General features: G+C 43.4%; 1 protein-coding gene across 1 annotated transcript in view; it reads right to left on the bottom strand.

Annotated features, from left to right (window-relative positions):
* LOC126297439 (Down syndrome cell adhesion molecule-like protein Dscam2) overlaps positions 1-23503 on the bottom strand; it is a 384987-nt gene that overhangs the window by 254117 nt on the left and 107367 nt on the right. The window contains exon 6 of the mRNA XM_049988328.1: positions 11916-12147. Within this exon, the coding sequence (XP_049844285.1) occupies positions 11916-12147 (232 nt within the window). The remainder of the gene's footprint in view (positions 1-11915; positions 12148-23503) is intronic.

The raw sequence follows: 23503 nt of genomic DNA, 5'->3' as shown, positions 1-23503 counted from the left end.
TGACCCCGCCGGGAATCGAACCCGGGAACCCGGGCGCGGGAAGCGAGAACGCTACCGCACGACCACGAGCTGCGGACTTGGACCTTCTCATTCTCTTGAATCAGACCCAACTGGTAAGGGTCCCATACAGACGAACAGTACTCTAAGACTGGGCGAACTAACGTATTGTAAGATATTTCCTTTTGCTGAAGGACTGCATCGCTTCGGGATTCTACCAATAAACCGCAATCTAGTGTTCGCCTTACCCGTTACTTGTGTAATCTGATCATTCCATTTGAGATCATTTCGAATAGTCACACCCAGATAATTGACTGATGTTACCGTTTCTAAAGACTGGTCATTTACGTTGTACTCATACACTGAGGGGGATTTTCACCTTGTTATACGCAATAGGTTACATTTACTAATATTGAGAGATGACTGCCAATCATCACAGCACGCATTTATTTTCTGCAAATACTCGTTGATTTGTTCAATACTTTCGTGTGATACTACTTTTCTGTAGACTACAGCATCATCGGTAAACAGTCTAAGGCCACTGTCAATACCATCAACCAGATCGTTTATGTAAATCGTAAAAAGCAGAGGACGTATTAGGCTGCCCTGGGGCACACCTGAAGTTACTCTTATTTCTGTTGAAGTTACCCCGTTTAGGGCGACATACTGCTCTCTGTCTGTTAGAAAACTTTCCATCCAACCTCATATGTCATTGGATAGACGGTAAGCGCGCACTTTTTGTAGCAAGCGACAGTGCGGAACTGAGTCGAACGCCTTTCGAAAGACGAGGAATATGGCATCAACCTGAGAGCCGGTATCTAGAGCCTGTTGTCAGATGAGCCTCTCTGAGTCTAGAAAGGTCTGAACATAAAATATGTTCCATGATTCTACAATAAATCGATGTGACTGAAATTGGCCGGTAATTATGTGCATCCGATTTTCTACTCTTTTTATAGGTTGTTATGACCTGTGCCTTCTTCCAGTTCCGTGGAACATTCCGCCCTTCCAATGATCTCTGATAGATGACGGTTAAGAATGGCGCTATATTTGTAGCATAGTCAACATAAAATCTTACGGGGATACCGTCTGGGCCAGATGCCTTCCTGCCGTCTAAGGATCCTGTTTTATAATCCCAGATACACTAAACATTATGTCAGCCATCCTTTCGTTTGTTCGATAATTGAAAAGGGGGAATGGTGCTGCAGTCCTCTTTCGTTAACGAGTTTTTGAAAGGTAGGTTTAGAATTTCGGCCTTCTGTTTATCATCATCAATTACATTACCCGTACTGTCAGCAGGAGAAGGTATTGAATTATTTGTAGCGTTCATAGATTTTACGTACGACCAAAATTTTTTGGGGTTATTTTTAGAATCTGCAGATAAAATATTGCTTTCAAATTCGTTAAAAGAATCTCTCATTGTCCTCCTGACAGCTGCTTTCATTTCGAATAACTTCTGTTTGTCAGCGGGCAGTGACTACGTTTAAAACGACTGTGCAAAATTCTCTGCTTTCTCGGCAACTTCCTAGTTGTACTTCCTAGTTGTACCAAGGTGGATCTTTTCCCTCCCCTATACTTCTGCTAGGCACATACTTCTGTAGCACATGGTGGACAATAGCTTTAAATTCCGACCAAAGATGCTCAATATCTTTGTGTTCCACGGTGAATGCTTGGAGTTGACTATGAAGATATTTATTAATGACTCTTTTATTTGCTTTCCAAAACAAGAAAACTCTACGCTTTTTCTTTGTTGTTTTTTGTTTTCAACTTCCACTGACATAGAAGCCACAACGACATTGTGGTCGCTAACACCTTCTTCTAGATTAACTTCCTCAAAAGGATCAGGTCCGTTTGTCGCCAAGATATCTAGCATGTTCCCATCTCGAGTTGGTTTTCTAACCAATTTCTCAAGGTTGTATGTTGAGAGCGCTCGTAGAGTTACTTCACACGAATCTTTGCTTCTGCCCCCTGTGATAAATGTGTAATTTTCCCAGTCAATGGATGCTGGATTAAAGTCTCCACCTATAACTAATGGATATTTGGATATTTACTTCCTATGTCCTCAAGACTTTCCCTAAAACAATCTGCGACGTTTGTTGCGGATGCTGGTGGTCTATAAAAAACATCCTAATACAATGGTCAATCCTTGTCGGATTGACAGCTTTATCCAGACAGTTTCACAGTCCGAGTGTCGATCTCAAATGCGCTTAAACAGCTTTTAACTGCAATGAGCACACCACCTCCCATAGCATCAGTTCTATCCTTCCTAAACATTTTCCAATCAGAGTTCAAAATTTCACAGCTTTTTATATCTCATTTCAACCAGCTTTCGGTACCTAATACAATATTGGCATTGCTACTGTTTATTTCGGAGATCTCGCTACAGACACTTCGACAATTTACTAACATGATATTAAGCATATTTAAATCCTTTGGAATGACCTGTTTAGGCGAACTAACAATTTTTACAGTTGGCACGCCCGCATCAGTGTCATGAAATGGTAATTTTTCGGGCAGTGGTTTGTTTCCCATGGGGAGGAACATAATCGAAAAAAAAAACCATGTGCACGCCACAAGTACTGTGTAACCCACGTAGCTGCTTCCTGTTTGTAGTGCACTCCTGATCTATCGAGCGGCGTCCTACAACCTTCCATCCCATAGCGTAGGTCGAGAAATCTACAACGATTTTCGTGACAGAGTCGACGTAGCCTCTTGTTTAGAATCTCCACTCGACTCCAAACCAGAGGACCCCGGTCCACCCTGGGTACGATGCTGCAGATCGTCAGCTTCGCTTCCACTCCTCGAGAGATGGAGGCCGCCTTCACCAATTTAGCCAGCCGTCGGAAGGACCCAAGGATTTCCTCGAAACCCCGACGACAGGCATCGTTGGTGCCGACATGCGCAACGATCTGCAGATGGCTGCACCCCGCACGTTCGATAGCCACCGGAAGAGCCTCTTCCACATCCTGGACAAGGCCTCCCGGCAAGCACACCGAGTGAACGTTGGACGTCTTCCCCGCCTAGAAGCTATGTTCGTGCACAAAATCCTGCACCGGCAACACTTTTGCGGCTATGGACGGCTTGTTCATTATTTCCGCAGGGGACATCCAACGGCTTGTTGAGTCTATGCCAAGTTGAGTTGCTGCAATTCGCTGCTAGAAACGAGGTCCTGCACGATATTTACAGCTATCCCACTACTTTTGTCACCTCAGTTTATTTGCTGACTCCAACAAAGATTTTTATTATCGTGGGAGGACCTGATGGATCTCACACATCTTCGAGAACGTAGCTGAGGATTTTCTCTGAGAAGCAGCGATTCTGGTTTCTGCAGCCGACATTAACGGCCAGGGGACTGCGGGGCATCATGTGACTACTCCAGGCCTCTCTTATTTATTCTCCTTACATGGACTCTTTATGCTATGGTTACCAGGCCAATGTCTCATTTCATCGGCAGTATTGTGACAGCTCAATTTATTAATACCAACTGAGAAACGGGTAATTGATTTTAAGTAATATATTTCACTGATTGGTGAAAAGGAAACAAATCAATAGCGAGAACTGACAATACGTAGTGTTTGTGTAAATGTTTTCAGGAGCTTACTTCAGTTCTCCCCCTTTTAGATTCTAAGAATAACTATCTCATTCAGAGTTGTGCGTTCAGTAATACACTCCTGAAAATGGAAAAAAAGAACACATTGCCACCGGTGTGTCAGACCCACCATACTTGCTCCGGACACTGCGAGAGGGCTGTACAAGCAATGATCACACGCACGGCACAGCGGACACACCAGGAACCGCGGTGTTGGCCGTCGAATGGCGCTAGCTGAGCAGCATTTGTGCACCACCGCCGTCAGTGTCAGCCAGTTTGCCGTGGCATACGGAGCTCCATCGCAGTCTTTAACACTGGTAGCATGCCGCGACAGCGTGGACGTGAACCGTATGTGCAGTTGACGGACTTTGAGCGAGGACGTATAGTGAGCATGCGGGAGGCCGGGTGGACGTACCGCCGAATTGCTCAACACGTGGGGCGTGAGGTCTCCACAGTACATCGATGTTGTCGCCAGTAGTCGGCGGAAGGTGCACGTGCCCGTCGACCTGGGACCGGACCGCAGCGACGCACGGATGCACGCCAAGACCGTAGGATCCTACGCAGTGCCGTAGGGGACCGCACCGCCACTTCCCAGCAAATTAGGGACACTGTTGCTCCTGGGGTATCGGCGAGGACCATTCGCAACCGTCTCCATGAAGCTGGGCTACGGTCCCACACACCGTTAGGCCGTCTTCCGCTCACGCCCCAACATCGTGCAGCTCGCCTCCAGTGGTGTCGCGACAGTCGTGAATGGAGGGACGAATGGAGACGTGTCGTCTTCAGCGATGAGAGTCGCTTCTGCCTTGGTGCCAATGATGGTCGTATGCGTGTTTGGCGCCGTGCAGGTGAGCGCCACAATCAGGACTGCATACGACTGAGGCACACAGGGCCAACACCCGGCATCATGGTGTGGGGAGCGATCTCCTACACTGGCCGTACACCTCTGATGATCGTCGAGGGGACACTGAATAGTGCACGGTACATCCAAACCGTCATCGAACCCATCGTTCTACCATTCCTAGACCGGCAAGGGAACTTGCTGTTCCAACAGGACAAGGCACGTCCGCATGTATCCCGTGCCACCCAACGTGCTCTAGAAGGTGTAAGTCAACTACCCTGGCCAGCAAGATCTCCGGATCTGTCCCCCATTGAGCATGTTTGGGACTGGATGAAGCGTCGTCTCACGCGGTCTGCACGTCCAGCACGAACGCTGGTCCAACTGAGGCGCCAGGTGGAAATGGCATAGCAAGCCGTTCCACAGGACTACATTCAGCATCTCTACGATCGTCTCCATGGGAGAATAGCAGCCTGCATTGCTGCGAAAGGTGGATATACACTGTACTAGTGAAGACATTGTGCATGCTCTATTGCCTGTGTCTACGTGCCTGTGGTTCTGTCAGTGTGATCATGTGATGTATCTGACCCCAGGAATGTGTCAATAAAGTTTGCCCTTCCTGGGACAATGAATTCACGGTGTTCTTATTTCAATTTCCAGGAGTGTAGTTCCATTTACCTCGGCTTTTCTGCGGTTAGGAAAGGCAATTAATTAACCACACAAAAGGAACTCAGAACTAGCTGACGCCCTTCAAGTTGGTTCATTAAAGAGGGATGTTTTATTTTACTTTAGAAATTAAACCACAGCGTTGCAGTTTCTAAATTTATCTGCTAGCTGCGTGATGACCAGTTATTAATGTTGATTTTTAAATTTAAGGCAGAGCACTACACCGCTTTGACAGCCCCCTGAGTGAAAATGCAAATATTACATCCCGTTACGGTAACCACAAAAAGAGCAGCGAAAAGCGGGATGCACCGCTGTTAACGTCACAGCATGTGATGTGCTGCCATTACATTAGCCACGGTTTTATTCCCGCGTTCCGACAGCACAGATGAATGCCAATAAAGGGGACCGAGCAACAGCTGTGTTGTAGATTTCGACACTCGAATCTCTCTCGTTCCTTTTAACAGATGACTGTCATGTTTTGAATCGTGTACTGAGTAACATTCACACTTCTCACCGCTGAAGTTGGTGCTCTGAATATTGCAAAAGTAACTTATTGATTAGGAAATAGTTTTACTGCGGGCTCCGAATGTCCTGGCAAAGTGTGTTTCGGATACCTCTACCATTTCTAGCTTTGCCTGCGTCTACATTTACATATACATCTACAAAATGATTTAGATGAGATATCCGTATGGTGCGAAAACTGGCAATTGACCCTGAATAAAGAAAAGTGTGAAGCTCTTCACATGAGTATTATAAGAAATCCACTAAATTTCGATTACGCCATAAGTCACATACATCTGAAGGCCGTTAATTTCAACAAAAAACGTAGGGATTACAACTACAAATAATCTAAACTGGAACGATCACATAGATAATATGGTGGGTACAGGACACCAAAGACTGTGATTTGTTGGCGGAACACTTAGAAGGTGCAACAGGTCTACTAAAGAGACTGCTTACACCACGCTTGACTGCCCTATTCTGCAGTACTGCTGTGCGGTGTGGGATCTACATCGTGTCGGACTGACGGGTGACATCGAAAAAGTTCAAAGAAGGACAGCTCGTTTTGTATTATCGAGAAATAGGAGAGATAATGCCACAAACACGATACGTGAATTGGAGTGGCAATCATTAAAACAAACGCTCTTTTTCGCTGCGACGGGATCTTCTCATGAAATTTCAATCACCAGTTTTCTCCTCCGATTGCGAAAACATTCTGTTGGCACCCACCTACAAAGGGAGAAATGATTATCACGATAAAATAAGAGTAGTTAGGGCTCGCACAGAAAATTGTAAGTGCTCGTTTTTCCCACGCGCCGTTCGAGAGTGGAACGGTAGAGAAACAGCTTGAAAGTGGTTCATTTAACCCTTTGCCAGGCACTTTATTGTGAATACAGAGTAATCACGTAGGTGTATATGTACATTGAAACCTTGAAAGCCAACTTATGGCGTGCGGCATATTTCCATACATCAAGGAGGGGATGCTTATGAGTCATATAAATCCATCTAGAGGCATGATGCACTGCCTGAAAGGGCATGGCCCATATCATGAATAGTTATGTAGAATAGTGAAACAACTGGCAAACCTATGTGTACGTGGTGCCATTGGTACACCAGACCCTAAGGTATTAGAATGCCCTTTAGATCTGTGGTCTCAAATAACAGACAGTGTAAATTTAAACTTTTGGAGATAAATGCAACGAAGCAGCAAATAAAGTATCCGGGAGGAAACCAGGAAAGTATTTAGAAAATGTGGCAAGGTAAGAGGAAACCCGCCTGTATGCGATAATGCTTAACTGAATACTGAGAGTGCAGTGAATATCAGCGAGGGATTCACACACTCTGGAATTAACCGTCCACAGCGGACGATGATAAGCAGCTAACAACAACGTGGGAGCAATGGCAGAACCGGCAGAATGAATAACTTGTGGTGACTGATACATGTTTCTGAGCAACCCAGCAAGAACAGGTTCCGGGTGAGAGGGGGGGGGGGGTGGAGATTGCAAAATGGATTGCAAAATGGTTCAAATGGCTCTGAGCACTATGGGACTTAACATCTATGGTCATCAGTCCCCTAGAACTTAGAACTACTTAAACTTAACTAACCTAAGGACATCACACAACACCCAGTCATCACGAGGCAGAGAAAATCCCTGAACCCCGCCGGGAATCGAACCCGGGAACCCGGGCGTGGGGAGCGAGAACGCTACCCACGACCACGAGGTGCGGACCCTGGATTGCAGATGACGATGCTGGCCTGCTTGGAGTTCGAGTTGGTTTGGGTATGGTAATGTTTCCTGGAACACCGATTCTAGCATGTTGTCCCCAGCAATCAGAGGCTCAATAGCACAGGCGTAAATAGTGTTAGCATAACTCGTAGATGCAGACTTACGCAACAGAAGATTCCTCAAGAATGTAACTTCTTTAACCCTGAGGGTGTCCCAATGGCTAAGAACTTCAGCTGTTAGTAAGCCATCTACTTGCGATGGTAGTGTTGATAATCGTCAAGTGTGGTATTATGCGAAACAGAGTCGCATTCTGACGTCAGCTGTTTGCGACGCATGAAAATTTGTACCGGATTGGGACTCAAACCTGGTTTTTCCCTTATGGCAGACGGTCGCTTCAACTACGTCTGGTTTCCGAGCACGTCCCCAGGACCTATCCATACTTCCACACATCTCTTTATCACAACTCTTATGCTCGCTCGCCGAGGCATGGATAGATAATTGATAAAATGACTGCTTTTATACAGTGTCTGTATCTTCACAATACGATATGCTTGCATGCATATCTGAAGGAAATTGTACTGTAAATATAGAGACCCTGCGTGGTTAGTGATGTAGTATCATGGTTTAAGGGTTTAGCATGGTTTTTCCTTTTTCAGTTTTGTATTTAATTTTAGCAGTTACTGCAAGCGCTTATACAACATGCAGTATGTGATCAAAAGTATCCGGACACCTAGCTAAAAATGACTTACAAGTTCGTGGCGCCCTCCATCAGTAATTCTGGAATTCAGTATGGTATTGGTCCACCCTTAGCCCTGATGACAGCTTCAACTCTCGCAGGCATATGTTCAATCAGGTGCTGGAAGGTTTCTTGGGGAATGGCAGGCCATTCTTCACGGATTGCTGCAGTGAGGAGAGGTATCGATGTCGGTCGGTGACGCCTGGCACAAAGTCGGCATTCCAAAACATCCCAAAGGTCTTCTGTAGGATTCAGAGGATTCTGGACAGGACTCTGCGCGGGCCAGTCCATTACAGGGATGTTACTGTCGTGTAACCACACCACCACAGGCCGTGCATTATGAACAGGTGTTTGATAGTGTTGAAAGATGCAATCGCCATCCCCGAATCGCTCTTCAACCATGGGAAGCAAGAAGGTGATTAACACATCAGAGTAGGCCTGAGCTGTGATAGTACCATGCAAAACAAGGGGTGCAAGTGCTCTCCACGAAAAACACGACCACACCATAACACCACCTTCTCCGAATTTTACTGTAGGCACTAAACACGCGGGCGGATGTTGTACACTGGGCATTCGTCATACCCACATCCTGCCATCGGATTGCCACATGTGTACCATGATTCGTCACTCCACACAACGTTTTTTCACTGTTCAATCGTCCAATGTTTACGCTTCTTACACCAAGTGAGGTGTCGTTTGTCATTTACTGGCAGCCGCTCGACCATGAATTCCAAATTTTCTCACATCCTGCCTAACTGTCATAGTATTTATAGTGGATCCTGATGCAATTTGGAATTCCTGTATGATGGCCTGGACAGACGTCACATTACGACCCTCTTCAACTGTCAACGGTCCCTGTCAGTATGCAGACGAGGTCGGCCTTTACGCTTTTGTGTTTCCAATTCACGATCACATCAGAAACAGTGGACCTAGGGATGTTGAGGAGTGTGGAAATCTCGCGTAGAGACGTATGACAAAAGTGACACCCAATCACCTGACCACGTTCGAAGTCCTTGAGTTCCGCGGAGCTCCCCATTCTGTTCTCTCACGATGTCTAATGACTATAGAGGTCGCTGATATGGAGTACCTGGCAGTAGGTGGCAGCACAATGCATCAAATATGAAAAACGTATGTTTCTGGGGGTGTCCGGATACTTTTGATCACATAGCGTAACAAATCAGGAAACGAAAGTTTAATCACAGCTGTATATAACTTTCTGTGGCTGTTTACAAATATGACCATCATTAGATAATAGGTGATGAATGACGAGATTGTACGCAAAAAATATAAATAAGTAAATGTGGTGTAGGTTACTTCGTATATCATTTAAATTTCCTTGCTTTGTTGTTCCAGTCACTAATTATCAGCGACTTTCATCGTTAGTTTCTTCTACTTACGCAGACATATCACACCATTTCTGGTTTTCAGAGAAATCTCCTAAGATAGTGATAGCATACATAAGGAAAGTGCTCATTATGAGGTAACGTCCATTAGGTATGCAACACACCTAGCGTACAGGTAATGCGGGTATGATGTTAACCGACCAACGCTACTGTGAAAATATGGTAGTCTATGCTTACTTATGATAGTCTACGGTAATTTTACACTACAAGGTGCACATAAAGTCCAGGAACACTTTCAATTATTTATTGCACAAGAACAAACATTATACAGATGTCATACATATTGCGTTTTGAAGAGAAACAAACATTCCATATGCTAATCATGAGTGACCTGGCAGACGTCAATACGGTAATAGAATACTTGCCACACCCGTCCCAGCATGGCATCGTTGACTGTGGCAGTCGCTTGCCGTACATTCTCCCAGAGCTCTGCTACATCACATGTAGAGGCAGAACATACAGCAGACCTTCAATGTGTCCCCACAGAAAAAAGTCACATGGCGTGATATCTTATGATCGGGGAGGCCATTTCATGAAACAGCTGTACGCTTCTGTAGCACGGCCGACTCATCGATGAAGCAGCTGACTGTCGGCAAATTACCAAACTACGCTGTGGTGGTATACATGAAAAAAAACTTTCGGTGTTTCTCTTCAAAATGACATATGAATGATATGTGTACAATGTTTGGTTCTTGTGCAATACATAACTGAAAGTGTTAAATTACTTTATGTACACCCTGTATACAGAGTGAAAAGTAGTTAAACCGACAAACTCTGGGAGGTTGTAGGAGACATGAAAACAAATATTTTTCCCTAATGTCATTTTATCCTATGAGGAGTATTTAAACCGGCAGAGGAAGATTTCTCTGGTGGCAAATTAATTAAACCAACAAACACTTTTCCATTGTTTTATGACCAAGAGACAACACATTTACACAACCCAATTTCAATTACAGTAGATTTTCAAAAATGGCTCCATTAACACGCAACCAAAGGTTACACCCTTGGATCATGTTCTGTCTGACACGGGCAAAAACCCAAGGAGTATCCTGAATTGTTCCTGCTGCTGCTACTATCCGGGCAACCAGATCCTTTTCTAATGCAACAGGAGTTGCGTGAACATGGTTGCGCATCTCTCCCTATACTAAACAGTCCAGAGGCGACATATCTGGGGTTCGAGCAGGCCATGGTACAGGACCACCTCTGCCAATCCACGTTTCAGGGAACCGTCGGTCCAGGAATCGTCGCACACGACGACTGAAATGTGCCGGCGCCCCGTCATGCTGGAACCACATGCGTTGTCTTGTAGGGAGCGGGACGTCTTCCAGCAATTCTGGCAATGCTCTGGCGAGAAAATTGTAATAGTGCCTGCCATTTAATGGCCTAGGTAGCAGATACGGGCCAATTAAACAGTTCCCAACAACACCGACCAACACATTAACGAAGAACCGCACTTGATGAGCGCTAGTAACTGTGGCATGTGGGTTATCCTCATTCCAAACATGAGAATTGTGCATGTGGGCTCCATCAAGCCCGAACGTTGCTTCCTCGGTAAACAACAGAGAGGATGGAAATGTAAGATGCGTTTCACACTGTTCTAGGTACCACTGCGAAAACTGTGCTCTGGCTGGATAATCAAGTCGTTCCAGGTTGTGGACACGCTGTATGTGAAATGGACGTAACAATTGCTCTCGAAGGACTCTTCTTACATTCGTCCTCATGCTACGTGCAATTGAACGAGTGCTGATTGAAGGATCCCGCTCCACATGCTGCAAGAGAGCTTCCTCGTATTGTAGCGTTCTTACCGTGGGACGGCGTCCCTGTCCAGGTAATCTGCTAAATGACCCGGTCTCACGCAGACGTTGGTACACAGCAGCAAAGGTCATGTGATGCGGGATACGGATGATTATGATATTGTTGTTGATAAACCCGCTGTGCATCTCGTCCGTTGTGGTGCGCTACGTAGTACGCGCCAACCATATCAGAGTACTCACTCCAGATGTACCGCTCCATTAATAAACAGAGACAATGCACTACTACACTGGTGGACACCAGTTGCCTTCAATTGAAGAGCGTAATAGGCCCTCTAACAACTGAAGAACGTAATACGGCCTCCACCGGTTTAAATAATCCTCATAAGAAAAAATGACATTAGGGAAAAATATTTGTTTTGACGTCCCCTACTACCTCCCAGAGTTTGTCGGTTTAAATACTTTTCATCCTGTATAGCAATGTTAATAAAGTGTAATGAACACATTTCTGATACCATTTCTTTTCGTATTTTAATCACACCAATTCATTAAATTTTTTTCACTTAGATAATAAACCTCAGACGCTGTTGTACGCGCTTTGAAATCGAAAAGGCGCCTGCAATGCTCTTTTTCACTGATGGCAAGGGCCCGCGTCAGAGGTGTTAGCCTGGCCTCGTGGTGTACGGACCCTAAGCACGGCGCCGCGCACCGACCTCCAAGCCTGAGCTCCGCGGACGCCTGCGCGCTGTCGTCGCCCCCCCTGGCGACGCACTGGTAGACGCCACGGTGGGCGCGCGTCGCGGCGCCGACGTGCAGGACCAGCGGAGACAGGAGGCGCGCGCGGCCGGCGGCCAGCGCCTCCGCGTTGTGCAGCCACTCCACGCCGGCCACGGGGGAGCCCGACACCGAGCAGTTGAACGTCGCCGGCTCGCCGGAGTTCACCACCTGCCGGCACGAGCGAACCAGCTTGGGCTGACAAAGCTGCTGAAAACACACGTACAAGACCGCGGCGACGCCAAATTTGTCAATTTACGTTTATTCGGAGCTGTACTTAATACGCTACTGGCCATTAAAATTGCTACACCAAGAAGAAGTGCAGATGACAAACGGATATTCATTGGACAAATATATTATACTAGAACTGACACATGATTACATTTTCACGCAATTTGGGTGCATAGATCCTGAATAATCAGTACCTAGAACAACCACCTCTCGCAGTAATAACGGCCTTGATACGCCTGCGCATTGATTCAAACAGAGCTTGGATGGCGTGTACGGGTACAGCTGTCCATGCAGCTCCAACACGATACCAGAGGTCATCAGGAGTAGTGACTGGCGTATTGTGACGAGCCAGTTGATCGGCCACCATTGACCAGACGTTTTCAACTGGTGACAGATCTGGAGAATGTGCTGGCCAGGGCAGAAGTCGAACATTTTCTGTATCCAGAAAGGCCACTACAGGACCTAAACATGCAGCCGTGCATCATCCATCTGAAATGTAGGGTTTCGCAGGGATGGAATGAAGCGTAGAGCCACGGGTCGTAAGCCGGCCGGGGTGGCCGAGCGATTCTAGGCGCTGCAGTGTGGAACCGCGCGACCGCTACGGTCGCAGGTTCGAATCCTGCCTCGGGCATGGATGTGTGTGATGTCCTTAGATTAGTTAGATTTAAGTAGTTCTATGTTCTAGTGGACTGATGACCTCAGAAGTTAAGACCCATAGTGCTCAGAGCCATTTGAGCAACGGGTAGTAACACTTCTGAAATGTAACGTCCAGTGTTCAAAGCGCCGTCAATGCGAACAAGAGGTGACCGAGACGTGTAACCAATGGCACCCCCTACCATCATGCCGGGTGATACGCCAGTATGGCGAAGACGAATACACGCGTTCGCCGCGATGTCGCCAAACACGGATGCGACCATAATGATGCTATAAAAAGAAGCTGGATTCATCCGAAAACATGACGTTTTGCCATTCGTGCACCCAGGTTCCTCGTCGAAAACACCATCGCAGGCGTTCGTGTCTGTGATGCAGCGTCAAGGGTAACCGCATCGACGGCCTCCGAGCTAATACTGCATGCTGCTGCAAACGTCGTCGAACTGTTCGTTCAGATGGTTGTTGTCTGGCAAACGTCACCATATGTTGACTCACGGATATTATGGCCACTAGCGTATATTTGACGTTGTGTAGAGTGGCACGAAACATAAAGTATATATCCTCACAGTCGCTGTAAATAAAAAAAGAGTAAATACTTTATCTTATAGGGTAGTACTACTTACGTTTTCGTATTTTCACATCAGTCCATTTAGGTTTGTAACTAAATGCTCCACGATTTGCAAGAACTTGAAACTCGTAACGGTAACATACGAGTATTTTATTTCTGCAGCTGTCGATGCGCAACATGGTATTTCATAAATATTTGTAATCGGTGGGGCTGCCATCTACTTTAAAAAAGTTTCAAAATTTTCTATTCGATCACAACCTCAGTTATGGAAAAGTTATTGTCACTAAACTTAATTTTCCTAGCTGGGCACAACAGTAAAATACCAGGGGCTGAATCAGCAGACTGAAGGCAGTGATCTGTCTGGTTTGGTGGTAATGCGCTGTCTATTGCAAATAGTAATAAATGAGAGACGCTGTGGTGCATGGACTATGCCACAACCTGCGGTTTTAGTAAACTGAGACCGAGAGCTGTAGCCCAGTGTAACGTCGTTATGCTAAGTAATGGACTGTGACAAACCGAGCGAGGTTCCGGAGTGGTTAGACTCTTGGCTCATATAAGGGAAAGCAGCCATAAAAGTCTCCGGACGACCATCCGCAGTCAGGTCTTCCTGCGCTTTGGAACATACACTCCTCTCGAACATTATGAAATGTCTCGAAGGGAACGATCTGCTGACGCATAACCAACACCGATTCAGAATAAAACGTTCTTGTGATGAACAAATGTCACACGAAGTAATGTATGCTATTGACAGGGGATCACTAGTAGATTCCATATTTCTAGATTCCCAGTAGGCTTTTAACATCGTTTCCCACAAGCGGTTTGTAACCAAATGAATTCCTTTGGAGTAATGTATCAGTTGTGCAACCGGGAGTTATCGAGAAAAACAAAAGTCGTATCTAGGTGTTCCCAAGCAAACGTTATAGGTCCTCTGCCATTCGTAATCTGCATAGACGATTTAGGAAACAATCTGAACAGCCTTCTTTGCAGATAATGATGTCGTTTATGGTCTAATAAAATCTTCAGAAGATCAAAATGGATTGCAAAATGTTTCAGACACGCTATCTGTATTACGTGAAAAGTGATAATTGACCCTAAAAAGTAAAATGTCATATCATCGACAGAAGTAATAAAAACCTCTATTAAATTTCGTCTACAGGATAAACGAAACTAATTTGGGATTATAATTACGAGCAACTTCAATTTGATCACATAAAATGTGAGAAAAACGAACCAAAGGCTGCGTTTAAAAAATGGGACGAACACTTAGAAGACGCAACAAATTTACTGAAGAGACTGCCTACACTATGCTTGCTAGTCCTCTTCTAGAGCACTGTATTCTTAAGAGAGGGTGTTGATGGAGGACATCGAAAAAGTTCAAAGAAGGTAAGGGAAGCTAGCTTTGTAGGGGAGGGAGTGTCAGGGATAACATATTCGAATTCGGGTAGAAATCATTAAAACAAGGTGCTTTTGGTTACGGCGAGATTTTTCGCGAAATTTCAATCAGAAGTTTGTTCCCCCGCATATCAACATATTTGTCGATTCCCACATATACGGAGAATTGTCCGTCGAAATAAAAGATATCAGAGCTAGCACGGAAAGACTGAAAGATTGAAATGTTCACTTTTACCACACGGTCGGGAAACCTTGCCAAATACTTAAATCTGATTAACAAATAGTTATATAGTTGTAGAGAATCATAACACGTGCACATTTACAGAAAATGGCTGTAATCTGTGTGGTTGCTTGGGAAGGACAGAGCTTCTTTCCTTTCCTGTCCTCCTTCAGCCTGAGTTTGTGTCTTCTGTCCTTAATGACCGTACTGTCGGCTGGATGTTAAATGCCAGTATCCCTCCATTTATCGTAGGAAGAATGTGTAATTATTCTATATTAATGTAGCGAGCGAAAGGAGTGTGTTAGTTATGGAGGTCATTTTGTGTACGGAATAACAAAAGCATTTAGAGAGTTTACGAGGCTGGTATTGAACGGGTCAGCACTGAGCGCCGGTGTTTCTAAAATATTCTCCTCAGCTATCCATAAGAAAACATCGTGACTTCAACTCTGAGCGCTGCGGTTCTGACCTCCGTTGCAGAGGCGTGAAACGGAGGCATAAAATTTGCGTGAGAGGTGTATGACGGCATTCCCATCACGTGACACATGCCCGACTGCGTTGAGTGGAATTGTAGTGAAATTTGGTGCCACTGTGACGTCACTGAGCCATCTTACTCCTGACGTGAACTTGCGAGCACTGATACAGGTGTCGACACTTGCTGTTGGAAGCGCCGCCGTACCCAACGGAGACGTCGCAGGCAACGAACGTTTGCATCATAACAAGAGGAAGGTTGCAGACACTTTTGAGCCGAGTTTCAAACGTCGGTGCCGCAATGGGACGAAATTACGGGGGTTCGACCCTTTAGTTGTTTTGGCTCTGAGCACTATGGGACTTGACATCTATGGTCATCAGTCCCCTAGAACTACTTATACCTAACTAACCTAAGGACAACACACAACACCCAGCCATCACGAGGCACAGAAAATCCCTGACCCCGCCGGGAATCGAACCCGGGAACCCGGGCGCGGGAAGCGAGAACGCTACCGCACGACCACGAGGTCCGGGCTTTAGTTGTTTTGCGCAATGTGGAATTTGTGTACACGTTCGAAATTGCTAAGACTAGATAGTTGCCGTAAACATTACGCAGATCACTTTATTTTACAGGTCAGCAGAGTAATTTGAATACATGAACTTGGCATCAAAAATGTATTTCAGAAAATGACGGCGTACCGGAAGAAATGGCATGAACACAGTATAAAGATTTCAGATGAACGAATGTCTGAATTAATATATAAATGTGCACCTCAATGGAAGATAAGTGGTGGGCGTTCTAAGAAGAGATTGAAAGATCGGTTGGGATCTATTTGAAATTACAAGAGGCAAGGATACTGTAGCCAAGACTGGATCAATAAAAAAAATTGTACAAATTAACAATGACAGCCATATGACATTTTTCGTAGAGTAGTTGAAAATGAACTGGTCTTCAGAAGTGTACTTCAGAAAACGAAGCGTACACAAACAAATGACACGAACACGTTATAAGGATTTCAGATGAACGAACACCTAAGTTAATGCATAAATATACACCTCAGGCGAAAATAAATGTTGGACGTCCTGAGAAGAGATGGGAGGATCAACTGGACTCTATTTGAAATTACAAGAAGCAAGGACGCCAAAAACCAAAATTCGATCGAAAAAAAATTTGCACATTAACAATGACAACCAGATGACTATTTTTTCGCAGGGCAGTTGAAAATATTCGACAGCAAAATAAATAAACAGAAAAAGAAATACGATGTCGAGTGCATTTGAAGAACTAAGTAGAACTTTCAAAACTAAGGTTTCAATGTTCTGAAACAAAAAGTTTACGACCAGTTTCTGCTGCCAGTTTTAACATACGTTGAGACAAGGCCTTTTAGTGGGAATACCATACAAAAACTTTGGCTTACTCGGTATACTTTCGGCAGATAAATGTTTTGTATTGTTGAATGCTACTGAATCACTGTGCGATAACACTAAAATTATTATAAACGAAGAGCTACTGACTTTAAACCAGGGAGTAAAACAAGCGTTTGGTCTTTCTAGAACCGATTTCGACATATGTATACCTATCAACAAATTTTTAGGATTATGACATTCTAAAAACCCCATGAAGATGGACCGTAGAAGGAACGAATTAATTAACACTATTTTATTTGTGGATTACGGAATTTTCCTACCAGACAGAGAAAGTACTTTCGATATATGTATACTTATCAACAAATTTTTAGGATTATGACATTCTAAAAACCCCATGAAGATGCACCGTAGAAGGAACAAATTAATTAACACTATTTTATTTGTGGATTACGGAATACTCCTACCAGGCAGAGAAAGCACTTAGTAAGAAAATATGGTTGGCCCACAATATGTTTTACAAACTTACCGAATGGCTTTATCTACAAATAAAATAAAAGTAAATGCAACGGAAAGGGAACACGTAAGAAGCGCAAAAGTAATGGTAAACAATAAGATAAGAGAACAGATAAATTCGTTTAAATATCTAGGGATAGATATATCCATCTACAAAACTAATTCAGATGTGGCTCAAAGTATACAGAAATGTAACGCTATAAATGGTTGTAGAAGGAAGTACCTTTCTAGAACAATTAGAAAACGGATAAAACTAAAACTGCACATCGTGGTGGGTAAGCCTGCCCTTATATGTGGTAGTGAAAACTGGAATCTAAGAAAATAGGGACAAAGAATTGTTTTGAGATGAGGTCTATGAGGTCACTTCTTGAATTAACATTAAGTGGTAGTGTGCAAATTGGGGACGTAAGACAACAACTACACGTGAAGGCAAGGTGACCGAAGAGATTAGGAAAAAACAGTATGACCACATCAAAATGATGCCACCTGAGCGACTGACATGACAAGCATTATATTTTAACAACATGGGAAGATGGGATATAGGATGGCCAGCGACGACATGGAGACAACCGTTCTCTCAAATTCCTTTAGTTTCGGATCGGTGAAACACCCACTCCTTGAAATGAAAGAAGAAAACGAAGAAGAAGAAAAAGAAGGAGGAGGAGGAGGAGGAGGAAAACAATATACAGATCGGGAAGTCGAAGACATAATTATGACGATAATGAAAATGAAACGAAGACGAGCAAGGTATGCAGTCAGGCGAAAAGACGGTAGATATATCACGTAATTTTATTACTGGGTTCAGGCAATGACCTGACCGGATGTGGGTACATGACGCCAGAAGACGTGCAGGTGAAACGCATGTGCGTACAGCTAAGGCCGTGATGCGTGCATAAATTATCCAACTTGTTATCAAATGGCTGATAGTAGGTCTCCCTTTGTACGAATGTTCTGTGAGAAATTGTTCAACTAGTACTTGGAACTACCGAAGCCTTCCACATCTATATTTAGTGAATAAGTGGAATCGCGGCATCCTTCGCACTCAGGGCCTTTTAATTTTCCATGAAGAAATTAGTGTAACCGATGAGACCTAGAATGTTATGTATCTCCTACTAATTCGCTCTGTTTTGTTCCATTGTCATAAAATGAAGATTTGAGAGCAGGGGACAGTAGCTTTGAAATAGAAGAGGAAAATAAACGTATGATAAGGAAATTAGGAATATGGGAACGACATTGTCCAAACAACATCAGTCCTTGATTTTCGGAGAGTTTGGTTGTATCTATAAAAACAACAATGTTAAGATAAACTCAAGTTTCTTCACATCCTCTACATCATTTTCTCAATCTACAACCAAATTTTCATGAGAACATTTCAGATCTTGACTCACAGAAAGGTTGCACATCATTCATGTTGATAGGGAATTGAAATCTCGTACAAGTGTTCATTTCGCTTAACACTGGAGTTTGACAGACTCACCTGTAGAGTGAATACTGAGAAATTTTTGTGCTTCTTTGCTTGTCTCTTAACTTGCTTAAGTAAATATACAATTTAAAGTTATAAGTAAAAACATCATTTAAAGTTATAACACAGTTCCTCACTTCCTACCTATGTGGCAAAGTGTATTCAATGCTAGTTTACACAGTAAACAAATATAGGAATATAAAATTTGAGTGTAATCTCAGGATAAGAGTCAGAAATTTGATATATTTTAAAGATTGTCGATTCCATGCAACATTAAAGCTTTAATTGCTTTTCTCCGTATTTGTTCTGAAGCCATGTGACTTATGGAGTCTCTCTTCTCTTTTTTAATTAACATCTTTTTTTAAGTAAGTTAATATATATGGAGACCAACGTAGCAACTTTTCCAATAAAATCAAATCAATAGGAATGCGGACTTCATTACATTCTGACGTGTGCATAAAATCAGATAAAGTACCTTCATGTTCAAAAAATTTCCGAATGACCTGAATAGCGTTTCACCTGATTTGCAGCCCACATATCGTAACTTCCCTGTTGATCATCTAATCTCTTTACAGTCATCTGACCATGCAAAATTGTTATCAGTAGTAACAACGAGAGAGCACTGGTCTTGGGTGGCAATGAATGCAGGTGTAAATTAACACCACGGTGTTGCAAGTATCAGGAAACACGGTAATAGAGATGAGACAGCCCTTAAAGCTTGTAATTTCAAATTTATTACAATATTAACGCTTGTAAATTCGAATTTATTACGACTGAAAAATGTCACCACTCTCCTGAGTATCGGAGACAACAAATACTTGTAACTTTGTCACAAAAGTCATTCAGTAGTCCGTAGTCAACATTAAATTTTTGTGAACAGTTAATTTGGCAAGAATATCATGTCCACCAAAATTCTGTAATGAACTTACAGTTGTTGAAAAAAATGTGGAAACACCTCGATAAATGTATACTTGAACATAAATGAGGGTGCTAGGCTAGTCTGCAGGTTGGCCTCTTTTATTTGTCTAAGTGCCACCCTTGGTCGGAACAGTGTTTTGTGCAGCTGTGATTGCATTACGTCGAAGCTAAGCTAACTCGAACGCGGGCAGGTAGGTGGTGCTCGCATGTCGGGTGCTTCTGTAACCAAGAGAACGAAAGTGATCGGCGTTTCAGTAGGCACCTTGACGAATATCTAAAACACGTTCTGGAAAGCTGAAAATTAGCATCCGCTAAGTCACAACGCGGACGAAAGTGTGTGTTGAGTGGTAGCGACGGTCATCAGAGAGAAATGTGACGACGAACTGTGTTAGGTCGACAGGTGCAAAAGTCACTGCAGGACTGGATGTCTTACTCGCGAACCCTATTCACACCAGAACTACACGGAGGGAGGTCAATAAGACGCGAATTGCAGGGCGAGTTGGAATTTCAAAACCATTCAACAGTGATGCAAATGGCAGTAAATGAGTACGTGACGAAAAGCCGTAGAACCTGAACTATGGAGCAGTGGAAGAATGTCATTCGATCGGATGAGTCTTGTTTCACATTGTTTCCAACATCTGGTCGAATTTACTTACATCCCAAGAGCAAAAATTGACGAGCATTCCGTGATGATTTTGGCTACCATATCGTGGTATTCAATTGGCCCCATTGTGACTCTGTAAGGTCGTGTTACTGGAATATGTGATCATCGGGGTTCCCCAATGGTGATTCTGTGTTCCGAGAAGGCATGTCCCAGTTGACAGAACTTGCATCGTCCAGGACTGCTGTTATGTGAGAATGATGATCAATGGTTGCATCTGAACTGATCACCACAGAATCTGAATATTATCGAGTCTTTGTGGTCTGTTTTGGAGAGAAAGGTGCTGATCGCTATCCAGCTCTATCATCGTTATCTGAAATTGGCACTATTTTACAAGAAGAATGGTATAAGATTGCCTTGAAAACTATACTGGGCCTGTATTTATCTGTTCCGACACGACTGAAAGCTGTTTTGAGCGCCAGCGGTTTTCCTGCACCGTATATGGGGTGGTGGTAAGGTGTGATCTCAGGTGAGGTGTAGTGTTTTTGCTGTTTATGTAATTTTGTGCATTCCCAGTAAGTATTCTTGTTCTCTAAAAGATTTTCTGATCACCTGTTTACTGTCGATAGCTTGGCGGATGATTTTGCATGAACTGCTTAATGAACTAACCAGTTAGATAAACCATAATTAACAGCGTCAAGCGTTCTATGGAAAGCTCAACATTAACAGCGTATCACTAGTAATTTCGATGTACTCATGATGACACATTGAACTATGTGCAACAACTATCGCCCTTGTTATCTAGCGTAAAGTGACACTAAATGCGTATTTCAGGTATTTATGACCATCTAGTTGTGCGCATGTTCGAACTTTAAATAACGTGTTGAACGATTTTGTTCTGGACCCACTGCCTGCAGTCAATGAGAAATAAGCAGAGCTTTCGCGCCTGACCGGATATACCGAGACAGTATGATAGTCGTCGTTGACTAGGCGTGATGCGACGTGAAATTTCTAACGTTTGGTCAGCATCAGTTAGCAAGTATGATCTTGAAATTAAATGACGAAAATACTTGTACTGTACCAGGGATCTTAGCCAGGAACTACTGTTCGTCTTAACTAAACACGAAAGATGTTAAATACGTATAGGGATTCGAACCCAGCGCCATTCGCTGAAATTTTATAGGGACGCATACGTGTTAAAAATCAGTTTTTTTTTGCCAATGGCGAGATGTAGGTAGGTGTGATCTAGAATACGGTGAGAAAAGTTTTGTACCGAAAGGAGATGACCTGCAAGGAAGTTACGTTATGTGGCCTGAAGAAAAAATCCAACCAGTTCTTAGGTAAAATTATCCAATTGCTAAGGTATAATGAAACCGTTTGGTCTAAACAAAGCAGGTCGGTCAAAATATAATAGAAAAGTTTGTCTTGATCCAAGCAGTAGGGGATCCGTAACTCTCGAGGCACTGTATTCATGGCCTTTTCGAGAACATTTTCCACACAAGCGACTTATCATTCATATCATCCCTCCCCCCCCCCCCCGCCCCCCACTTCACTCGTATGACTTCATAGTGTCAGTTTTCGCTTCCGTCCCTCTTACTTTGCGCCGCAGCCTTGACTGTACTTCCTCTGGGCTTGGTTGGTAGTGCTCTACTTTGGCTTAGATGTGAGCTTCGCTCGTCTCTCTTCAAACGCCTGAATGCAGCCCCCTGTTCCGTCCAAAGCCAGTTTCTATAAATTTTTCCTATAAAGAAAAAAAAACTTTGACGTTTAATATTAGCTAAACTGTTAAACAAAAGAAAATGAATAGGAATTTTCGTCTGCAAAATGTCTGCACTTTCTGTGTTACATGGTCAAGGTTATTTTAATGATCTGTGGTAGGTGATCCTTAGATACCATAATGGAAATATGTCTTACGAAAATGAGAGTTAAAATTCAGTTTACAAGAAATTTACTATTGGGGACAATTAATGCATTAGTGCTCTTTGCAACAAAAGTGAAATGTTACGGAAAACTGCTGGCACCACTTTTTTAAAAAAAATCAGAATTTCAAAAGCACATATAACAGTTTTCTGGGAAAATGAGTCAGCAGAAAGGATGAGATTGCAACAAAGAATCGAAATATCAGATGTTTGTGAGTTACGTTGAGTTTCTCACTTTGAAGGTTCTAGTTTTGTATTTGGTATAATTCCCACAACAGCGGTAAAAGCAAAATATTTGTACAGGGCTTTTATAATGTTCTAATTTTAGAACACTGACGCCATGTAGCTTGAGAATTTCTTATTCATTCTTTTCTTCTTTAGACTACATAACAGCAGAAGAGATTGTGGCGATTTAGGGAGAGGGAACTAACCTTACTCACACAATAGTTTATATTGATCCACTTGAAGACCCAGATTCGTTGCTATTATGTCACATAAAGTGAAACACAAACTTGTGAGACAAGATAAACAAGAAATTGCATTCCGTAGGAGAGGCCAGCAATACAGTGCCATTTGTGGCTAATGTTCCAATAGTGGATCGTAGCTTACTCCTAATTCACTTGTGTAATGAAAATATTCAGAGTTACATACATACAATGTCTTACTATGTTAATACATTATTGTAAACCAAGTAAGTACTACATGTTTATGAAAGAATATAATAATGACAGCTATAATACATTAACTGCAGATCTAAGTCATGCAGCAAATTAATAGTGCTTTTCCAAGACGGTGTTTAGAAACTTCTTTGCTGAGGGTGGAATCAATAGCTATTGCCGATAAACTTTCAGATGATACATGTGTAATCTTCACGCAGATAGGTCGTAAATCTCGGCATTCCGTGTGCGTGTCGTAATACCATGAATAGAAATGGATATCCAACCCGTCAATGTTTACGAGAGGTAATAATTTTCATACTGAAAAAATACTGCTTATTCCAGAGCAGCATGAATCTTAGTAACAGCGTTAAAATACCGGAATGGGTGTAATTTATTGCCTGAAGGGCTGTGAGCCGAACGGAATATTTCTCGTCGACTTCGACTGACGACGTATAAAAACATGAATCACTTTAACGGCTCTCGCTACGGCGAGACGTTGGCTTGAAGTACCTGTTTCACAAGAAAAATCTTTGGGTCTGGGGTAGCATTATTATAAC

This window comes from Schistocerca gregaria, chromosome 1 (genome assembly GCF_023897955.1).
Source record: "Schistocerca gregaria isolate iqSchGreg1 chromosome 1, iqSchGreg1.2, whole genome shotgun sequence".
Classification (NCBI taxonomy): Eukaryota; Metazoa; Arthropoda; class Insecta; order Orthoptera; family Acrididae; genus Schistocerca; species Schistocerca gregaria.
The sequence above is the reverse complement of the archived record's forward strand: the minus strand, read 5'-3'. Positions and strand labels throughout refer to the sequence as shown.